We start from the raw sequence: 18,548 nt of genomic DNA on the forward strand, positions 1-18,548 counted from the left end.
TTTGAGGTTCTATGTGATTCTATGCTCGGTAAAGTCACAGCGATTGGTGATTGCATTCACCTGTTAACTTAATTTGCCTCGCTAAGGTGTAACTTTGGTATTTTTCAACCTGGACACTATTTTCTCATATTTTCTTGTCGAGCGACTAATGGGGACGACACTTTTGAAATTGGTTGAGTATTGACGGAGAACGCTTCAGATAACAGCCGTTAAACGTAATCATACTTATCGGGCCATTCTGCACCGTCAATGGACGTCCACTGAAAGTGCTTGTTTTTGCCAATGACAGGCTCAGATTGTTATTTTTATGTGTCCGACAACATTATGGAAAGAATAGAGAAACGTTTTTCTTTACTTTTTGCTTCATCCGGTCTGTCCGTTATTGTGTCTCAAGTTTAGTTCGGAAAAAAGTCTCGCTCTGAAATCTGAAAACCACATTGTCAAAATCAGCTAAATATTCAGACATGACATTGAAAATATTTTAGATAACACTAAAGTGCACCTTCTGTTGTCTAAAACAACACATTTTGACAATACAGGCATTCCTCCGTCCAGCTCTCACATTCCCACCGATCACCGAACAAATCACATGAAACAATAACAAACAGATCGATCAAGCGAAAAGTAAAGAAAAATGTTTTGTTTCTCTGCAGGTTCCTCTCCATAATGTTGTCAGACATTTATAATGACAATCTGAGACAGACAGCGGTAACAACAAGCACTTTTAGTGGATGTGAATCGACGGTGTGGAATTGCCCCAAGCGATTACATTGCAGCCTGTTTAATGGCTGCCATCTGCAGCGCTCTCCCTCAATACGAAATACTAAAAAATACAAAACAAGTATGTCTTTTGTCATTTAAAAACAATATGGGTACAACAACAAATACCAAAGTTAAGCCCTTAATATTAGGGATTGTATCCCTGCATTTGAACACACTGATCGCCTGATGGCTAGAAAACATTTTTTGTGTTGCCAGACAGACGATCAAGTAAACTTATTGCAAGTGCAACCCTCTCTTCATCAAATGAACACATGAATAACTGGGATAACGCACCAGCTGGTGAGAGCGCAGTAGCAGCCCTCCAAATAGAACTAATATTTTAGAGTATAAATGATAATGACAAACAGTTTAATCCCATAAGAAAAATAATATAATTTGTTAAAAGCAATCCAATACTCAGATTTAGCATTGCACTCCAGTAACACTGTTGTAAAACGTACAGAGGGTCAAAATGAGCAGAACCAAAGATATCTTCTTCCTTTCGCAGGCATTAGCCACAATGCTGCTTGTTGAACAGTTCAGGTTCAGGTCTCGTAAGCTCTCTTCTTTATCACTCCAAACTGATTTTTTTCATTTTCAGACATTCAAACTTGTGGTCTTCATCCTTAAACGACACTGACATCACTTGAGGCAATTTATTGGATTTTGCACAGCTCCCTCTGGAGCCACAAAAGGCTTTATATAAACTTTGTTCACATATGCAGTACTGCTCCGCAAGACCTGTAAACAGATTCTGACGTGTGTAATCTGCACCCTTACATTATAAATGTGCAAGATCCGAGATTAGGAGCACTTCTATTGCCTCTCAACATGTCGACGGCTGAGCAGGCGGCTCATAGTTATCAGTGCTAACAGTGTTTACCTGAGGGGGAACCGGAGGGTGGGCGCTACGCTTCCTCGACGAAGCAGTAGGTCAGGACGGCATTATCAGCTGTAACCGCTGTATGACAACAGTGCATAGCAGCGGCAATGTCAACAAAGCAAGGAGAAGCTCTGATAACAAAACACAGAGGGACAGAGACTTCATTTTCTGCTCAGGTAGACATTACTTCACTATATATTTACATAGATAATAGCTGTTTGCTGCTTTATTCATGTTCAGAGTGTTAAACACTGCTCATTTTAGGTGCCAAGTGTAATAATGCGTAGACGACGATGATGCCACCAACATACATTTATAACACCAAAGAGGAATCCCAAATATTTTACTAAATTTGGCAGTTTCACATCAATTTAGATTTGTTAGAAACATTTAGAAAAGATAAAAACATGGAAGGATCTGGATCTCGATATATAGGCGAGATGACCCCTGGAGTCATCTGGGTTTCCCTGTTACTAACCCATGTCTCCCGTTGCCCTGTAGCTCACTGATTGGTGTTATGTGGATCAGTTGGGCCCGGTGTTACAAGGTTACTGAAGCCACTGCTGCAGCTCTTTCAGTCTCTCTGCTCCTCCCTTCAGGCACCCTCTCTGGTTTGGTTTTGTTATGGGGCCTTAGTTTAACTTCATGTTTTTCGCCTCCGCACCGTAAATACTCAGCTCACCTTTTAATTTGGTCTTCTTTCTTTTTGTTAAGTGTTCACTCAAGCCATTTTATTTGCAAACATAGATATCACATACAGAATATACAGTATATACAAATAAAACAAAAAATAGTAGAACCAAGAATGTGGTCATGGATATCAAGATCAAAAATATGTAGGAGGAACATAATTATAAAGATGTAGATATGAATAAAGCCTGATCGACAGGGATACTGAGTTTCAGTGCTGGTGAGTTAAAAGGTCAATAAGGAGGAAGCTGCATGTGCTGTCCGAGGTGGCGTAGCTGGGGGTCCTGCTTCCTGTGATAGCTGCCATATGGAACCTGCTGTCCTCTATCCACATCAGACACACACACGCACACACACACACATAACAAATACCTTAGGAAATAGAGCACTGCCTCACAATCATCCTCTAACTTGACACACTGTTCAAAGCAACATTTCTGTCCACTTTTTCTGTTTTCTCCCTTTTTTATTTGTTCCACACACACACACACACACACACACACACACACACACACACACACACACACACACACACAGTATGATGCTCCTATTTAAAGAATACATTTAAAGAAAGATGCACATCAGCTATCTACTGTGGCCCCCTGCGTTGTCCTCTGTGGTGGAGCTTTATCACGCTTTGACCCCTTTAGAAGAACCCTAGGCTTCAATTACAGCGGAAACCTACCAGCAAGCCCAGAAATCTCCTCAATGGCTCTGCTCGGTTCTGGGTGAATGTCTTTCCATCTGTTCAAATAAATTGCAGCATTAAATTTAGATGGCATTTGCCCTTTTTCTCTCTAAAAATGCCTCCTACTGAGGAATGTCTTCAGATTGGTTTCAAGGGACTGTTTTGACAGCCTCTTGGTCTATTGTAGGAGGCGACAGCGGCATCTTTCAAAAGGGAAAAAAGTGCTTCTCTTTCATGTTGGAAGTAAATTGGCTTCCTCTGAAAACTAACCTTTCGACTATGGCGCACTTCTTGCCTTTAAAGGTGACATGGCAACAATCAACAGACAAAGACTAGAAAGAAGGAAATCCCTCAGTTTGCATGTGAAGAAAGAAATATAAATTGGGATTAATTTCTGCAAACATATGGTTTAAATAAATGGTGCAACATTTTTGATGGATTCACTCATAAATGCAATTAAGAAAATGAATAAAGCCATTCAAATGTGGGAAAGAAAAACAACCCATCTCTCCTTTGGTCAACTAATGAAAAAGAAGGATCTTGTATAATAATAAATCATTTCCACAGAAGTATACACGGATACTTTTTATTGTATTTTAAAAGGACTTGGGAAAAGCAAAAAAAAAACTCTAAGGGAGAAATAGCTTATCTCCAGCCATATCAATAGAGTCACTAAATGAGTCTAATCAGAGAAAATGAATAACTCAATTGAAGGTAAATGGAGTGATCAGTTCTGATAGCATGGTAATTGCAAATGCACTTAACGCCTATTTTGTCCAATCAGTGGAAGAACTGGCAGCAAACTTTAAACAGAAAGAGCTGTCAGAGGCCTAATGACACTAAACTACGTGTTCTGATACTCTGATACTCCTCTATCTAAACCTCGGTCACATTTCCACCGTTGTCTTCCAACAACAAGTCACATGACACAATAACAAACAAACCGAATCACACAAAAGAGGAGTATGGTCCCTTCCACCATGTTGTCAGACACTTAGAATGACAATCTGAACCTATCAGTGGAAAAACAAGCACTTTTATTGGATGTACATGGATGGTATGATTACATTGCAGCCCGTTTAGCAGCCGGCGGTTGAAGCGTCCTTTTTTAATACTGGACCAATTTCTAAAATTGTTGTCCCTCTTAGTCACACACAAAAACATGGGAAAATAAGGTTGATAATACCTTAGTAACCCTTAAAAGGCCGACAAATTTGGAATAACACTGCCATTAGAAATAAAAACATGAACAGATTTTAGAGCTTTTAGTGCAAAGGAAAACCAATGGCTTAAAAAAGGCAAAGATGTGAACACTGAGATACATGGGTTTATAGTGTATCCAGTACATATTTAAACATTTTAATCGTCGTTTCAGTCACTGTTGTTTTTATTACTGTCTGTACTGGTTGTTTGAGGCAGTTTGTCTGTTCTATTGTTAGTTTCTATGCTTGTATTAGATGTTGTAATATATGATTATATTTCTTAAAGCATCACAAGGAACAAAGTCTTCCAATTGGCTACCACCACGTATATACACTGCATGGGTTGCAAGTTATGTAAAAGCAGCAATGTCTACATAAAAACAAAAGTTTAAACTTTACACACACATGAATGCACAAATAACAGACTTAACAAAAACACAAAAAGTTTAAAAAAACTTTATAAACATGTCACATAAAAGTCAGCTTGTATACATATGGCTTTAAAAAGAAAAAAATACCATTCGTATGCTGTCAAATGAATAAAAATGTAAAGGGAAGAAAATGAATAGGAGACAGATGATGTGAGAGAAAAGGTGAGCAAGAATGAAGGTGTTGCAGGAAATATCTGAAAGATGTGTGAAGATGCTGCTGTGATGGAGGGACGGTTTAAAGTGAGAGATTTTGTTCAAGCAGCCTAATGTGCACCCCACACTATATCTTAACACACCACTGGGTGAATGCTTTTATCCAAAGTGCTTTACAAGTTGCATGAGTGCTTACATTTTATGTGAGAGAGGCCCATAGGAGATGTAGTCCTTAACCTTAATGCCGTGCCATCTGTACCAACTTAGCTGCATACAATATGAACCCATGTTAATGATTCTTTAAAAAAAAAAAAATCTTCTTCAGCTTCTTAGCTGTTTATTTTACATCTTTTGTCACACACACACACACACACACACACACACACACACACACACACACACACACACACACACACACACACACACACACACACACACACACACACACACACACACACACACACACACACACACACAAAAGAAAGAAAGAAGTCAAGGCTTGGATTGAAAAACAGGGCTCTTGTGCCTGCACGAAGGCAAAAAGGAAAAATGGGAAATTTCTCTCAATGGGAACAGTAACCCTAGGTCATACAATGAGCGCTTATGGCAGGTTGTTACTTTAACAGTCGACTCCTCATTCTGCCTCAGGATTAGAATGAACTCCGTATAAGACACACTGTTTTCCATGTGCTCGTCTCTGTTCTAGCGCGTAAAGGCCTAAAGGTGTGGAGGACATATTCATTAATTTATGAATTTATTGTGTGTGATAAATCTTTCCGTCTGCATTAAACCGTGACAGTGAGGCTTCATACAAAGGGTGAACTGAACTCAAACTACCTAGGTATCAAAGGCAGAAGACTCCCTCGCTGGTTGTGGAGAGGAGCTCTCACAAAGAGTCAAGGTGGAAAATTGATGTCTTCTCCATCTGACATGTGAGGCTGCTTTGAAACAGCCTCCAGAAAGACAACGGAAGAGGGAGACTTCCTCCCAGAGGGAGGGAACACTAGGATCACGGTTAATTATTTAAAGAATGCAAGTGTGAAGGAAATGTTTTAGGGATTTATTATTGCCGTTAATTCTGCTACATTAATATATCTTGATATAACAACTGAAAATTCCTTGTGAAAGCAATTTGTTGTGTTTATTTGCACGTGAATATCAAACAAATGTCAAAAAACAATGACTTTATTACCTAAATGATGAACATGAAATAAAAAACATTAAAGGCCTTTTAGAATATGTTCAGTAGTCTGTTCTGCTCAATGTATGCTTGATACACGCATAGTGCCTTTTCAAAATAAACCGTCTTCACAGGAAGTTTAGGTTTAGGAAAATATTGTTGTTGAGGTTAACCTGACTGACTCGTGAGCGACTAAAGACATGAATGACTAACATGACAAAATAAGTCAACGTCGACTTCGGAAGTTTATGTTTGTTCGTCTCATCCGTGCCTCCATGTTTGGAAGATTGAGAAGTTTGAGGAGCATTTTTTTGGAAAACATTAATATAATATTGTAAGATGTTAAGTTTCCATCGGGACGATAACCAGATGAGGATGTAAATTAGATATCTGACAACTCAAGGGACTCCATCGCATTGATGCAGAGGACTATAAACTCCATATTGTTATCAAGCAGTCCTTATAATGCCTTTGCAACATTACCCACAATGGCCCCATAAAGAGATAAAAAGGCGAATTAACCTCAGTATAAATGGTATAGAGAAATCATCTCACAGCATATATTGTCATATCACCTAATCCTATGTAGATGCTTCATTGGCAACTCTTTTGAAATATGAAATAATACATTTGCGCTGCATCTAGCCATACATTGCATTGGCATTTTATGAAAGGCTATAAGGGGGACTGGTGTTGTGGTCTAGTTGTCACAGAGGCAATGGCCCCCGTGGGAGCGATCCCAAATCCACCACTGAGTATAGGAATAGTGTTCAGTCCCTACTCCACTCCTCTGTTGCTCAGTTTTATTTGATATTGGCTGTTTAACTTTTGTTGACCTGCTATTTCGTTCGTTCGACACATTCAACAACAGCTTTTTCCACTGGTTCAGGCGGGGAGCTTCCTCGCTTTTTGCAACAACAAGAAAAACTCTCCTTTTATTCCTACAGAACACAGTGGAAAGATTAACCCAATTACCATGAACCACCTATAATGGCCCACAGGGGACAGTACAGTAGCTATAAATAATAATGACATTTTAACTATTCAGTTATGAGAGCACAGACTTTTTGCCCATTCATCCTTATTTTCATACCCTATTTTGTGACGGTTCAAGGTTATGGTTTCCCACCAGCCCCCATTCATTTCATATCTCGATGCACAAAATGTCCATATATGTGTGTTTGTGTCTGCAAAAAAGAGAGGATGTGTTTGTCCATATATACATATGCAACAGGCAGAGCCTGACAGAGACCTTTTGACCTGGAACACTCAGAGGCGATCAGGTAATTAAGTGGATTTGACCTCTTAAACACGAGGTGGGAGGAGAAGAGATGCAGTATATAAGAGAGGGAGAGAGCTATATGTGTATATGGTACGATAGAGCAAGCAGGTGAAGAGAGATAAGGGTGAGTTGAGCTAAGACGAGGACAGAGTCCATCACCTCTTTGGCCTGGCATATTGGAGACAGCAGCGCTGTGTTCTGTGCTCACAGAGGTCACTCCTCCAATTATACATTCACAGGCATCGCACAAGTGCACGCCGGCATGCATACACACACCGTAACACCTACTTTAATCCCTCTCCTCCTCTCCTTTCTTGATGAAACGTGCATGCAAATCAGCTACGCTCTGCTGGCTAAGAATTACTAAAGGTGAAATTAAGGAAGAATACTCCCTTCTTCTTCTTCTTCTTCTTCTTCTTCACTGTCACACAATGTCTGGCTGAGTGGTGCATGAGAGGTGTCTATCCGTAGTGAGGACAGAGATGAGTCATAGATAATGCACAATACTGCAGCAGTAAATAAAACATGCTCCAGGCTCGCTGAGGACGGGTCAACTTGCAGCGTTTCTGCGCTGCTCATATCTCTTACAGCGGCAGTGGAGACTTACTGGGGTTGGGAGGAAACAGCGTGCAGCTCTTGCAGTGGATGATCTCCTTGACAACGGGCACCTCCCGGGGGAGGGGCGGGGGCGCCAGGCCCAGGCCGGGCATCATGGGATTTATGGGGGTAATGCCAGTCATCAGCCCAAGACTGGGGTCAAAATCTGGAGTCGGGAGAGAAACATGGATGAGAATACAGAGCAAGTGACGCAGCGAGCTGCAGGGGAAGCAGCGGCACTCAGTGCACACACTTTAAGAAATAAGCTTTTGTCTCCTAACTGCTATTCAGTCACAGCTAACCTTTACTGTGACATCATTAGAGCACACGTTGGCTGCTTCATGTTGCATTTTACATTGTGCACTTCCTCCGTGAGCGCGGGAGCAACACTTCTGTCAACAGCGGTGACACACAAGAAGTTTATAAATAACTGAATATATCAGCCACTCATGAATAAATCATCTGACGAAAAACATGAATATTTAAACAATTTGTACTTATTGTCTTGTCTATTTCCCGTTCTTCCCATCTATCTCTCTGTCTCTCTCTCTCTCTCTCTCTCTTCTGGTGTCTGTCTTCCTATCTTGAAATCTCTTTCTCTCACTTGTAAACTACTCTATTAGACACTCTCTCACTTGCCCTATATCTCCCCCTCTTTAGTCTTTGAATGATGACCTGTAACATCACAAAGAACCTTCAGAAAGAAAACAGACACCATATTCACAGATACTGATTTAGACTGCACCTGGGCACACAAACGCACATCCGTACACTCTCGCACACATTCCCGGCCTTTTCTGATGTGGAAATACATTGCCCTCTCCCATGAGTCCCCACTGCACATGCAGCAAACAGGGGAGGAAAAAGGATGTCATTGTGTGCATGTGTGTGTACATGTAATGCCTTGCAAGCCAAGTCTCTATTCCCATGAGTGACAAAAACCTGACAAGACACAAAACTGAAATGAAAGCACAACAAAACACTGAGGCAATGTTCGCTCAAGAGGACGGGCACGGAGGTTTTCTTTTTCTGGAGGAATCTAGTTTGATTATGCAGTGGAGTAGAGTGAAGAGCTGAAAAAAGAAAGTTATCAGTGACACAACGCTGCGGAACTAAACACCATGAAGATGAAGAGCTGCGATACTGCGCTGGTTCTTCTGGCTGTCTCTGTCTCCTGCCGATGACCCCGGCATCCGTCTTTAGCCGGGTGACAGACGGAGAGGAGGCAGGTGATAATGAAAACACTGCTCGGATGGCAGAGCGATGAATGACTTCTTCTGGTGAGGTGGAGGAGAGGAAGATGGATAACACGGAGGGAGAGAGATAAGTGAAGCAGTAAAAGAGAAACAGAGCAATAAAATCTGATCCAATTCTTACCACGGCACGCCGGGATGTTTTCCATTTAAGCTGTATCTCTACCCTGTATCTGTCTGGGGTGGTTCGCAGACGTCGCTAATCGTGATCATATCGGTATTTGTTGTGGAAAAACAATAGCTGGCTGCTGTATAGCAACCCTGTTACGTAATGTATCCTTTTCACAACATCCATGTTTTGTCTTGTGGGTTTGATTTAGTTTGGCAGCCGCCTCTCATACTTGAGTATCAGAGTGTCTAATCAGCACAATGGCATTACGCCGCAACAGTGAGGTAACTCAGGAAGAAAGAAGACGTGATATATTCACTGCACCTCACTTTACTCTAATAGATCAATCATGTTGAAAAGAAAAGAAACTAAATGTCTGCAGGGTTGGAAAATGTTCAGCAGTGATGAATAACAATATTCAGGCTGTAAGCCAATCAAACTCTTCTCAGTCACCTGTTGAGGTTTACGTCTACGTGACGCCCTGTGAGTCGCCAGTTTTGGCCGAATCCGTTTTTTTTTCATAAATGTGTGGGATTCTAAAAGTTTAGAGCATTATGTGGTTGACAGTTTTTACGATCGACTTGCAAGGCAACCCTAAAGAATACTGTCCAATGAACAACATATTTTAATTCGGAAGTATCCTGATTGTCTAGATTTGTATCTCGGGCTACGGTCACACTGCAGTTGAAATTGTTCCAAAACTAATATTTATTTCCTCTCACTATGAGTTAATGTTTTCTAATCAGTAAAAGAAAAAGGCAAATCAATTTCTATTGTGTTGCCTCTTTCTTATTAAAGTACTACTGCACACTTAGATCTGACTTAATACTTACAAATGACTAATTGTTGGCCGTTGCAGCTTGGCAGGGCCGGGTGTTAACACTGAAGACACAACACCCGACAACAATCGAAAAAAAAAAGTTAAAGAAAAGCCTCAATTCAGTCAAAACTCAAAGGCACCTTCCTTCTCAGATATGTGTTGAAACCATGTGGGAGAACAGTGGGTAAGGAAATGGACGTGGACTGAATGGATATGACCAGTCGTCTGAAAACGTAAGCATTTATAAACCGAGCATGAAGACCTGTTGACCCGTGTGCCGTGTCTATGTATGTATTTCATTCATTTTTCTGTCAAATTGTGGTCTTGTGTGTGCCTGGATTTTTCTTACTTTTCATACTTTCTGCACAAAGGATTAAATAAGGCTCTTTGTGACCCAGCAAGACATCGAGATCAGACATAAAGTCTTCTCCTGGGTTACATGCCGGCTTCACCTTCGATCTGAACTCAGGTCAGTACTTTCAACAGACATGATCTGACTGCTCAGGGCTGAGTAACTGTGTGTTCGTGTGCTTCCTTCTCCGCCTGCACATTTATTTTTTGTTACTTTGTTTATCTGTTTTGCTCCAATTGCTTGGCCGTGATAATCCGATCAGACTCTGATCTGATATTCCTTTACACGAGAAAAAAAAAAATCTGCAGAAAATGCGGTTTATTTGTTCTGTTGTGCTCACAATTTAAATCTTAATTGAGGGCAAATCACGAGTAAGAACTAATCTGATTAGGAGCATGGCCGACTCACCTCAAATTAAGCCCTTGTGTGTTTGTGTTCAATATTTGTTCTGGCACATCTCCTAAAAAATAACACTTTCCTATTTTTTAACCCCTTAATCCAGTGAAATAAATACAAAAGTTCACAGAAGTGTCAATATTATAATTATAAACAAGGCTAATATAAGACGCGGTACAAATGTTATCAGTAAAATCTGTTAAATTTAGTGTGGTGGTGAAGCCGATTGGATTTCTGGGCATATTTCGGTGGTTGGTGTTGTTGTTTTTTGTAACTTCTTGTTGCACATCTCACACACATGTTGAGCAGAGCAGCTGTGGAAAAAGAACCAGCAATGTGAACCATCAAGAAAACTTTTAGTCCGAAGTCCATCAGAATCAAAGAGGGAAACGAAGAACAGCCAGCTATCACATTGTCAGATCAGACGACCAAAGTACAGAATAGAAGACAAAGAAATACATTTATTCACGCACAGTAGTCTCAGTTTAATCCAACAGCTCTGAGACATTTTAGGCTTGGCTCTCATTTTCTCACAAATAGAAAATGTCACTTTCCCGAGGAAACTTCATACTGTGTGATTTGGGGGATCTTTGGTCAACCAAGGACGGGGCTGCGTCAAATTTCGGACAGTTTTCAAGCCCAAAATCTTGAGACCGCTGCTACAACCCAACCGATTGTAAAACGACATGAAATGATGCAAAAATAAACTGTCAAGCTGAAACACACAAATACCTTGGACCCGCGTTGTAAAATCAACATTTCATGTTTCCTTCTTTTCCCCGTCAGCAAACAGCTTCACAATCTCCTCTTCCTCCTCCTCCTTTCAGTTTCTTGATTCATAGGAGTCCCAAAGTGGCCAAAGTTAGTTTATTGTTTTGCTACATTTTCAATAAATTAGAGTGGCACTTGTTATTTCTAGCTATCCTAGCGGCATTGCTGTAAATAATGGACTGTAAACGGACTGTATTCGTAGAGCGCTTTTCTAGTCTTCTGACCACTCAAAGCGCTTTAACACTTCATGTCATCATTCACCCATTCATACACTGATGGCAGGGGCTACCATGCAAGGTGCCACCTGCCCATCAGGACATGCAACATTCACACACAGCAGGCACAGCTTACAGGAGCAATTTGGGGTTAAGTGTCTTGCCCAAGGACACATCGACATGGACTAGCGGAGCACCAACCTACACACCGCCATCCTGTCAGAGCATGTGCAGAGAGCAGCAGCAGCAGAGACGTGTGTGTGTGTGATGAGATATTATTTACTCTCTCTATTTCCAGGGTATTTCTTAGTCGCTCCGGCTCTCTCATCGCTATGGCAACAATGGCGCTTCAGCCCGGAAGCCATGTTTTATGTTTCATCACTAACGATGATCTAGTGCTTGAGTGGTTTCAGTGCAAAAGGGGCCTGTAGTGAGAAACTCCTCCGAGACCCAGAGATCACGAAAGTGCCCTTAAACAAAAGCATCAAGGCAAACCTTCGAGTTCTCCGACCGCCCACTCAAGGCCGCCAGTCTCTATGTCTGTGTTTCTCTGATCTCTTTTTCTCCTGCTCACCTAGTTTAAAACAACAACATTTCTCTGTGCGCTCCTTCATTACTGTGCATGGCGCTGCTCTAAAGCATTTACACATACGGTGCATCCTCATCCTGGTGCTTTATTTCTGATGTAAAAATCTTTCCTGGAGGTTAAATGTAAATGCATTTTATCAAGCTGGCCTGTGTGTGAGAAGCAGAGACATGAAATTAAAATGAAAAAGCATAAATTTGACTACACTGAGCTCTCGGCTATCACTGGTGTACTCCCTTTTCTGCCTTGACACAACATGCCCTCCCCTCTCTCCCTCCTCAAACTGTGATTTCCACAGTAAATGTTCCCTCTCAGCAGAGTCAGCGATGGGTGGCGGTCGGAGGGACACGGACAGCCGCTGTGAGGCATGTTGGGTAATATGGGTAATATCTTCTGATGAACAGACAGGCCTAAGCCTCCTGGAACTTGGCCTTTTACTCACCTTGCCAACTGTCTCCCCCTCCTCCAGATGTCTCTCGAAAACCCATCAATCTCAATTAACCATAAAGAATTCTTCATTTGATTTTCTGTATTGTGATGGACGTAACTTTATCACATTTGTTCTGCATAGATTGCACCTGTTAAACTCTGTGAAATTTTTATGAACCACAATTTCCATCATTAATTTTGACACTATTCATTTCGCCCTGACTTTACCGTACGGGATATTAGCCTCAGTGAGTCTCTCGCTGATGGCTGCAGTAGATCGAATCACAGAGTATGAGCATATGTGTGTGTGTGACAAAATTGTATTTCTATGTGTGAGGGCAGTGTGTGTGTGTGTGTGTGTGTGTGTGCAACAGGGAGAAAGAGAGAGTAAATTCATTCACATATCTTATGAGCAGCTGCCTTGTGGCCTCCCACCCAATAACACTTGTAATCAAGGTCCAAACCAGCCAATCAATGCCATTATTGCTTGTAATATAAACATCTATCTCCATGAGGAGAGCCGATCATAATTGCCCTTGTGGTCCTGGAGTGCTGTAAGTTAACAGAATTGCCATTTCTGCCAGGATCTGCCTGCATGAAAAACACGTAATCCCCTCTAGCAGACTCTGACCTCTGGCCTGCCAAGGAGGTAGGGCAAGTGAATATGTATCTAGAGCTTTCTGCAGACCTACTGTATGTGAACAGCTCATTCTACAGGAAAAGGAGTACGCAGAGGCTCCTCATAGTGGTTCATGTTGCCAGATCACGGCATAGTGGTGCCAGTCAACCGTTTGTGTGTTCTGACATGTAAGGCACATCTAAGACATCTGACGTTCAATGTTATGTGTGGCTTGGATGAGTCAGTAAACAGCATTATAGAGGCTTTAACCAGCCAGGAAGAGCTGCTTTCTGCACTCATCCAGGCTCAGAAAACATTGGCGAGATATCTTAGATATGTATGTATTTTTTTTTTACTGAATGATTTTCTTCTGGCTTTATCTTGTATGTCTTCTTTTATTTCTTTTTATTTCTATGGGCCCTTTTGTGGGTCTGGAATGAAGGTGGAATTGAATTTCACACCTGGAGACGAATACTTCCTCTACTTTTTGTATTCAGGGACATTGCTTTGTCCCACAAGTTAGCAGGGATATTCTGAACAGCATAACGCAATATAAAAGTGTATCTACACACTTCAGAAAGCAACATTTAAAACATTTCAAGGCCTATTTGATGTTTTTTATTTAATTTAATTTAAGCGAAAAGACTAAACAAGGCTGGAAAACAGGCCCGTTACTGATAGAGCATAACTAACTACAGTGGCTGCATAACAAAACAAAAGGCACCAAGAAAATGTTGTGTCTCATGAAGCATGAAATCAAATTGGGTTTGGGTTTAAAGCTGGCAGCAAGCATATTGTTTAACATACCCCTTTTATTCCATATATAAATGTACATCCAGGGTAAATAATCACTAATTAGGTCACAGTTTAATTCATTCACACTACACAGTTCTCCCACCAGCAGTTAGTGTCAGTTTAACATTATGTTCCTGCGAGCAACCCCTGCTGGCAATGTTCCAGTTCCAGCAGTTGGGAGGAAGGGGATGAAATATTCAAAGTGCTCAGTCTCTAACTCCACCGATTGTTCTGGACGGCGTTTTAACCATCGCAGAATTACAGCACGTGGTCAGTAATAGACATGGACATTCTGCAGGACGAGCTAGAGACTAAATACTCATTCTCATCGTTGTATAAATGTAATGTTAATTATTATGAGTATTTATGTATCATAAAATGTTATCATATAATATATACATTGTATAGTTATCTATCGAATGCTAATAATGACACTACTTTTGTAATATTATATCACTTTGATATTGTTGTTCCATCATATATTTATTGTCACTGTATCATTAACTGTCTTTTTCTTTCTCAGCCACACGTCCCATAGCTCCTCCTTACTCTACATACAAGGATCACTTAACTCGCATACATATTAATGCCTCATCCAAACATGCACACATCTCGTTGACACATATCCTACTTAATCTAATCTGATCTATCCTCTGGGTTTCTTATCCTATCATCACATACATCATCGTAACTGCCTTATTTACTGTCCATTACATCTTCTGTGTACACACGTTACCTCGTTTTTCACGTTATTTTACCAATGTAGGATGTTGGCCATGGGTTTTGCAACGTAATGTAGGATGTTGGCTATAAAGGTTGTTTAAATAGATTATATAAATATATATAATCTCATTGTCAGAAGGTGTTTACGTGCAAACTCTTACATGTAGGCTATGTGATGTTTTATGATTTTATCTTCTGTGGAACTGCAGGATGGAGTCCAGAACAGATTTTCCTACGGGGACATTACAAAGTATTCACAACCTAATGTTATCTCGCCAAAAGTCTAGCTGTAGCTGACATCACAAACATCCCATTGGATGAGCTTTTACGGGGTCTTGCTCTCCTGATGGCTTTATTTCCCCCCCCCCCCCCCGCGTTGTATAGGCGCCCTCATGTTTCCGAGCATGTGCTGCTGAGAACAGAGAGATGATTCAGCTGATACGGGGTCATCCGTGGCAACTACCATCCTGAGCTGACCGTCTGTTGCAGGTAGACGGGCAGATTAGGCATCAAACCCACCTGCTCTGTGCCTGTGGGTCTTGCCACTGTGGAGTCCGGCTATCAACAGTAAGACTGAGGCAGTCACGAGACATTGAGCAATGCCAGAGCTCCATCTACTCGAATTACTCCCTGAGGTGGAGAATCTTTTCGTACTGGTGTTTGGGCATGAATGTTGACCCAGTAGACTGCTCCGTGCCTCTTGTCTTCCGCTTCCTGCAGTCTCAGTTTGACCAAGTACAAATAGCGTTTATGACTCAGCCATTTCGACCTTTCATGGGGGGGGGACACCAATGGCCTCACAGTGGGTCTGCATCTTTCAGTGTCTCAGTTTTGGTAGGGAGCCCGACTTGAAAGCTCCGTCTTTCAAGCTTTTGTTCCGTCTCTGCTAGACGAGTTGGAGAGCTGTGAGCTCTGTCTGGTAGTGGTGATTGTTTAACATGGCGGGCGGACGGCCCAGGTGTGTCACTTTGCCAAAAGTGCTTAATCCTAAATCTATGAATCAGGTACTAGAGGTACTACAGGCAGAGCAGGAGGAGATGCCCAACCTGTGCCCAGTTAGGGCATTGCCAGCCTATGTAACGCACACTCAGCCTCTAAGGAAGTCTCTTTCGCAGCTTTTATTCTGCTATGGAAGGCAAAGGGCAATACCCACCGCAGCCACAGCCTGTTCACCCTGCTGCCATCTGGCAAGCGATACAGAAGTATCAGCTGCCGTATCACCAGACTTCGGACCAGCATCTTTCTTCGGGCTGTGAGACTAAATCCATCCTCCACCATATAATACAGTTTTGCTTTTTATGTGCTTTTCTTATGTAGCATACGGGACTACAAACTGCATTTGGTTGGGCAACCCTGTGTTGTACAATGACAATAAATGAATCATGTCACCTTGCAAGACCGGGGTTTCTTAGCAGCATTTGTCACATTGGTTGGTTGATGTAATTTTCAATGCTTCCGCGGAACAGGGGTTTTCAGTTCCTGCAGGGCTGCGAGCCCACTCAACCAGAAGTGTAGCTACTTCATGGGCTGCACTGAAGGGACTTCCTTTGGGAGACTTTGTGCTGCAGCATCATGGTCTACACACCATGCACATTTGCTAAATTTGAATGAGTTGATGTGACCTGTTCAACACCAGTAAGCACTGCTGTTCTGATGTCTGTTGCCCGGCGAGTTTCAGACAATTCAATTCCTCTGTTATAGCGACCCTTCCTATCACGATTGCGACAGTCACGCTTTTGTCTCACAGATCCATAGTTACATGGGAGAGACTGAAGACAAAGATATTTCACTGCTGAAGTTCAACATCAGTGTACTGTGGCCCGTTTGTGGCATTATTGACGGGTTAAGACAATAAATTGTTAGCGAGGTTGACCAGAGGACAGAGGAATGCATGGATGTAATCAGTACAAAAACATTGAAAAACCTGCTTTAATCTTTCTTCAGAGGACAATGTGAGTTATGAGTCCTAAAGTCTCTTGAAAACTCTTGAAAAAAAGCTAAATTACATCCATGAGATAAAGTGTCTTAGACATTGCTGCCCGAGTGAATAAATCCTGTCAGATTTAGAGATGAGAGTGTCTGTGATAATAAGTGGTAGCTTGTGGGGTTGAAAGGTCAGAGACACAGAGAGAGAGAGAGAGAGAGAGAGAGAGAGAGAGAGAGAGAGAGAGAGAGACAGAGAGAGAGAGACAGAGACAGAGAGAGAGAGAGAGAGAGAGAGAGAGAGAGAGAGAGAGAGAGAGAGAGAGACAGAGAGAGAGAGACAGAGACAGAGAGAGAGAGACAGAGAGAGAGAGAGAGACAGAGAGAGAGAGACAGAGACAGAGAGAGAGAGACAGAGAGAGAGAGAGCAAAACAGCGAGATAGATGTAATTACATTCGCCAGAGAGGGGAGAGATGGAGGAGAACTCTGCCGTCATCATAGTTTTGGTGCATGAGTCAGTGAAAAAACAAACTCAACAAACATTCAATATCCCAACAATAACACACCGCGCCAAAATACACAACCTGCATTCACCAACCCTGACCATTAAGATATCTAGAGATCAAAACACTTCTCATCTTTATGGTCAACACAACTCAAACTGAGTAAAAGTTTACCTGACTGAATTCAACAACATTATGCAGTGCTGACAAAATAGTAACTCTGTATACTCTGGCCACAAGGAGTCCATTTGCTCACACAACCTCTGACTTCAAAGTGATAGTAGGTAATACATCAAGTGGGACGTAGGGTCATTCTTTCATAGACTTCTATACAATCTGACTTCTTTTTGCCACATTTACATGTTTCTGTTAAACAGTATACATAAATCTACACATCGTTTTACGTGCTGATGTGACAGGCCTACAGTGTTTAAACATGGCGATACAAAATATGATTCAGCCCCTTTCTGCACCAATAGGTGACACATATGATGGTTTGTTTTGACCGTTACTTGTTACACCACTGACAAGTTTCATCAAATTCAGATGACCGGTGTTATGAACAGGCACGTAAACAACCTGATTCAGACTGTTCCCAAGTCTGTCTGCTGCTACCACATTGACAAGAAAACTGTTTAATTCTAAAAAATAAGATGGATATGTTACAGATTGACAAATGACTCATGCAAAATGTCAGATAACAAAGAATTAAATTAAAACAAGACATTTTTTTTTTCATGCTGACAAAGTGATGACACTTTTGCAGAAGGACCTCTTTATTCAATCTGTCATATTATCTGTCCTAACCAGTGATACTTTAACAACAATAATCGTCTTTATTTATATAGCACTTATCTTAAAGTAGAATTGACAAAGTGCTTCACAATCTATTGGTGCAGCTGTCTGGTCAGCCTCGATTAAATCATAGCGGATGAAATGCAGGGACTCTGAAATCAAAGGATAACTGATGACATTTTGGGAAATACACTTGTTTGTTTTCGTACCAGCAGATTATATTGATTTTATGTCTGTTCGCTTGATAAAAAGTCCAATATCTTTTAGCCTGGCCAAGAATCAGGCTTTCAACAACCCCAAAGCTTTCATATGTATACATGTACACGGTGTATTTTACATGTTTAGGAATAGAACAATGTCACACTGTGGTATCATGAGCAGTTACCTGCC

At 41.4% G+C, this 18,548-nt stretch overlaps 1 protein-coding gene across 3 annotated transcripts in view; it reads right to left on the reverse strand.

Moving 5' to 3' along the window:
- Nucleotides 1-18,548, reverse strand: part of LOC142962666 (ecto-NOX disulfide-thiol exchanger 2-like) — a 148,958-nt gene that overhangs the window by 45,579 nt on the left and 84,831 nt on the right. For all 3 annotated transcript variants that reach the window (XM_076103262.1, XM_076103264.1, XM_076103263.1), the window contains one exon: nucleotides 7,879-8,034. In XM_076103262.1, coding sequence (XP_075959377.1) covers nucleotides 7,879-8,034 — 156 coding nt within the window. The remainder of the gene's footprint in view (nucleotides 1-7,878; nucleotides 8,035-18,548) is intronic.

Source organism: Anarhichas minor, unplaced genomic scaffold (genome assembly GCF_050575085.1).
Source record: "Anarhichas minor isolate MPS153535 unplaced genomic scaffold, ASM5057508v1 ptg000028l, whole genome shotgun sequence".
NCBI classification, from domain to species: Eukaryota; Metazoa; Chordata; class Actinopteri; order Perciformes; family Anarhichadidae; genus Anarhichas; species Anarhichas minor.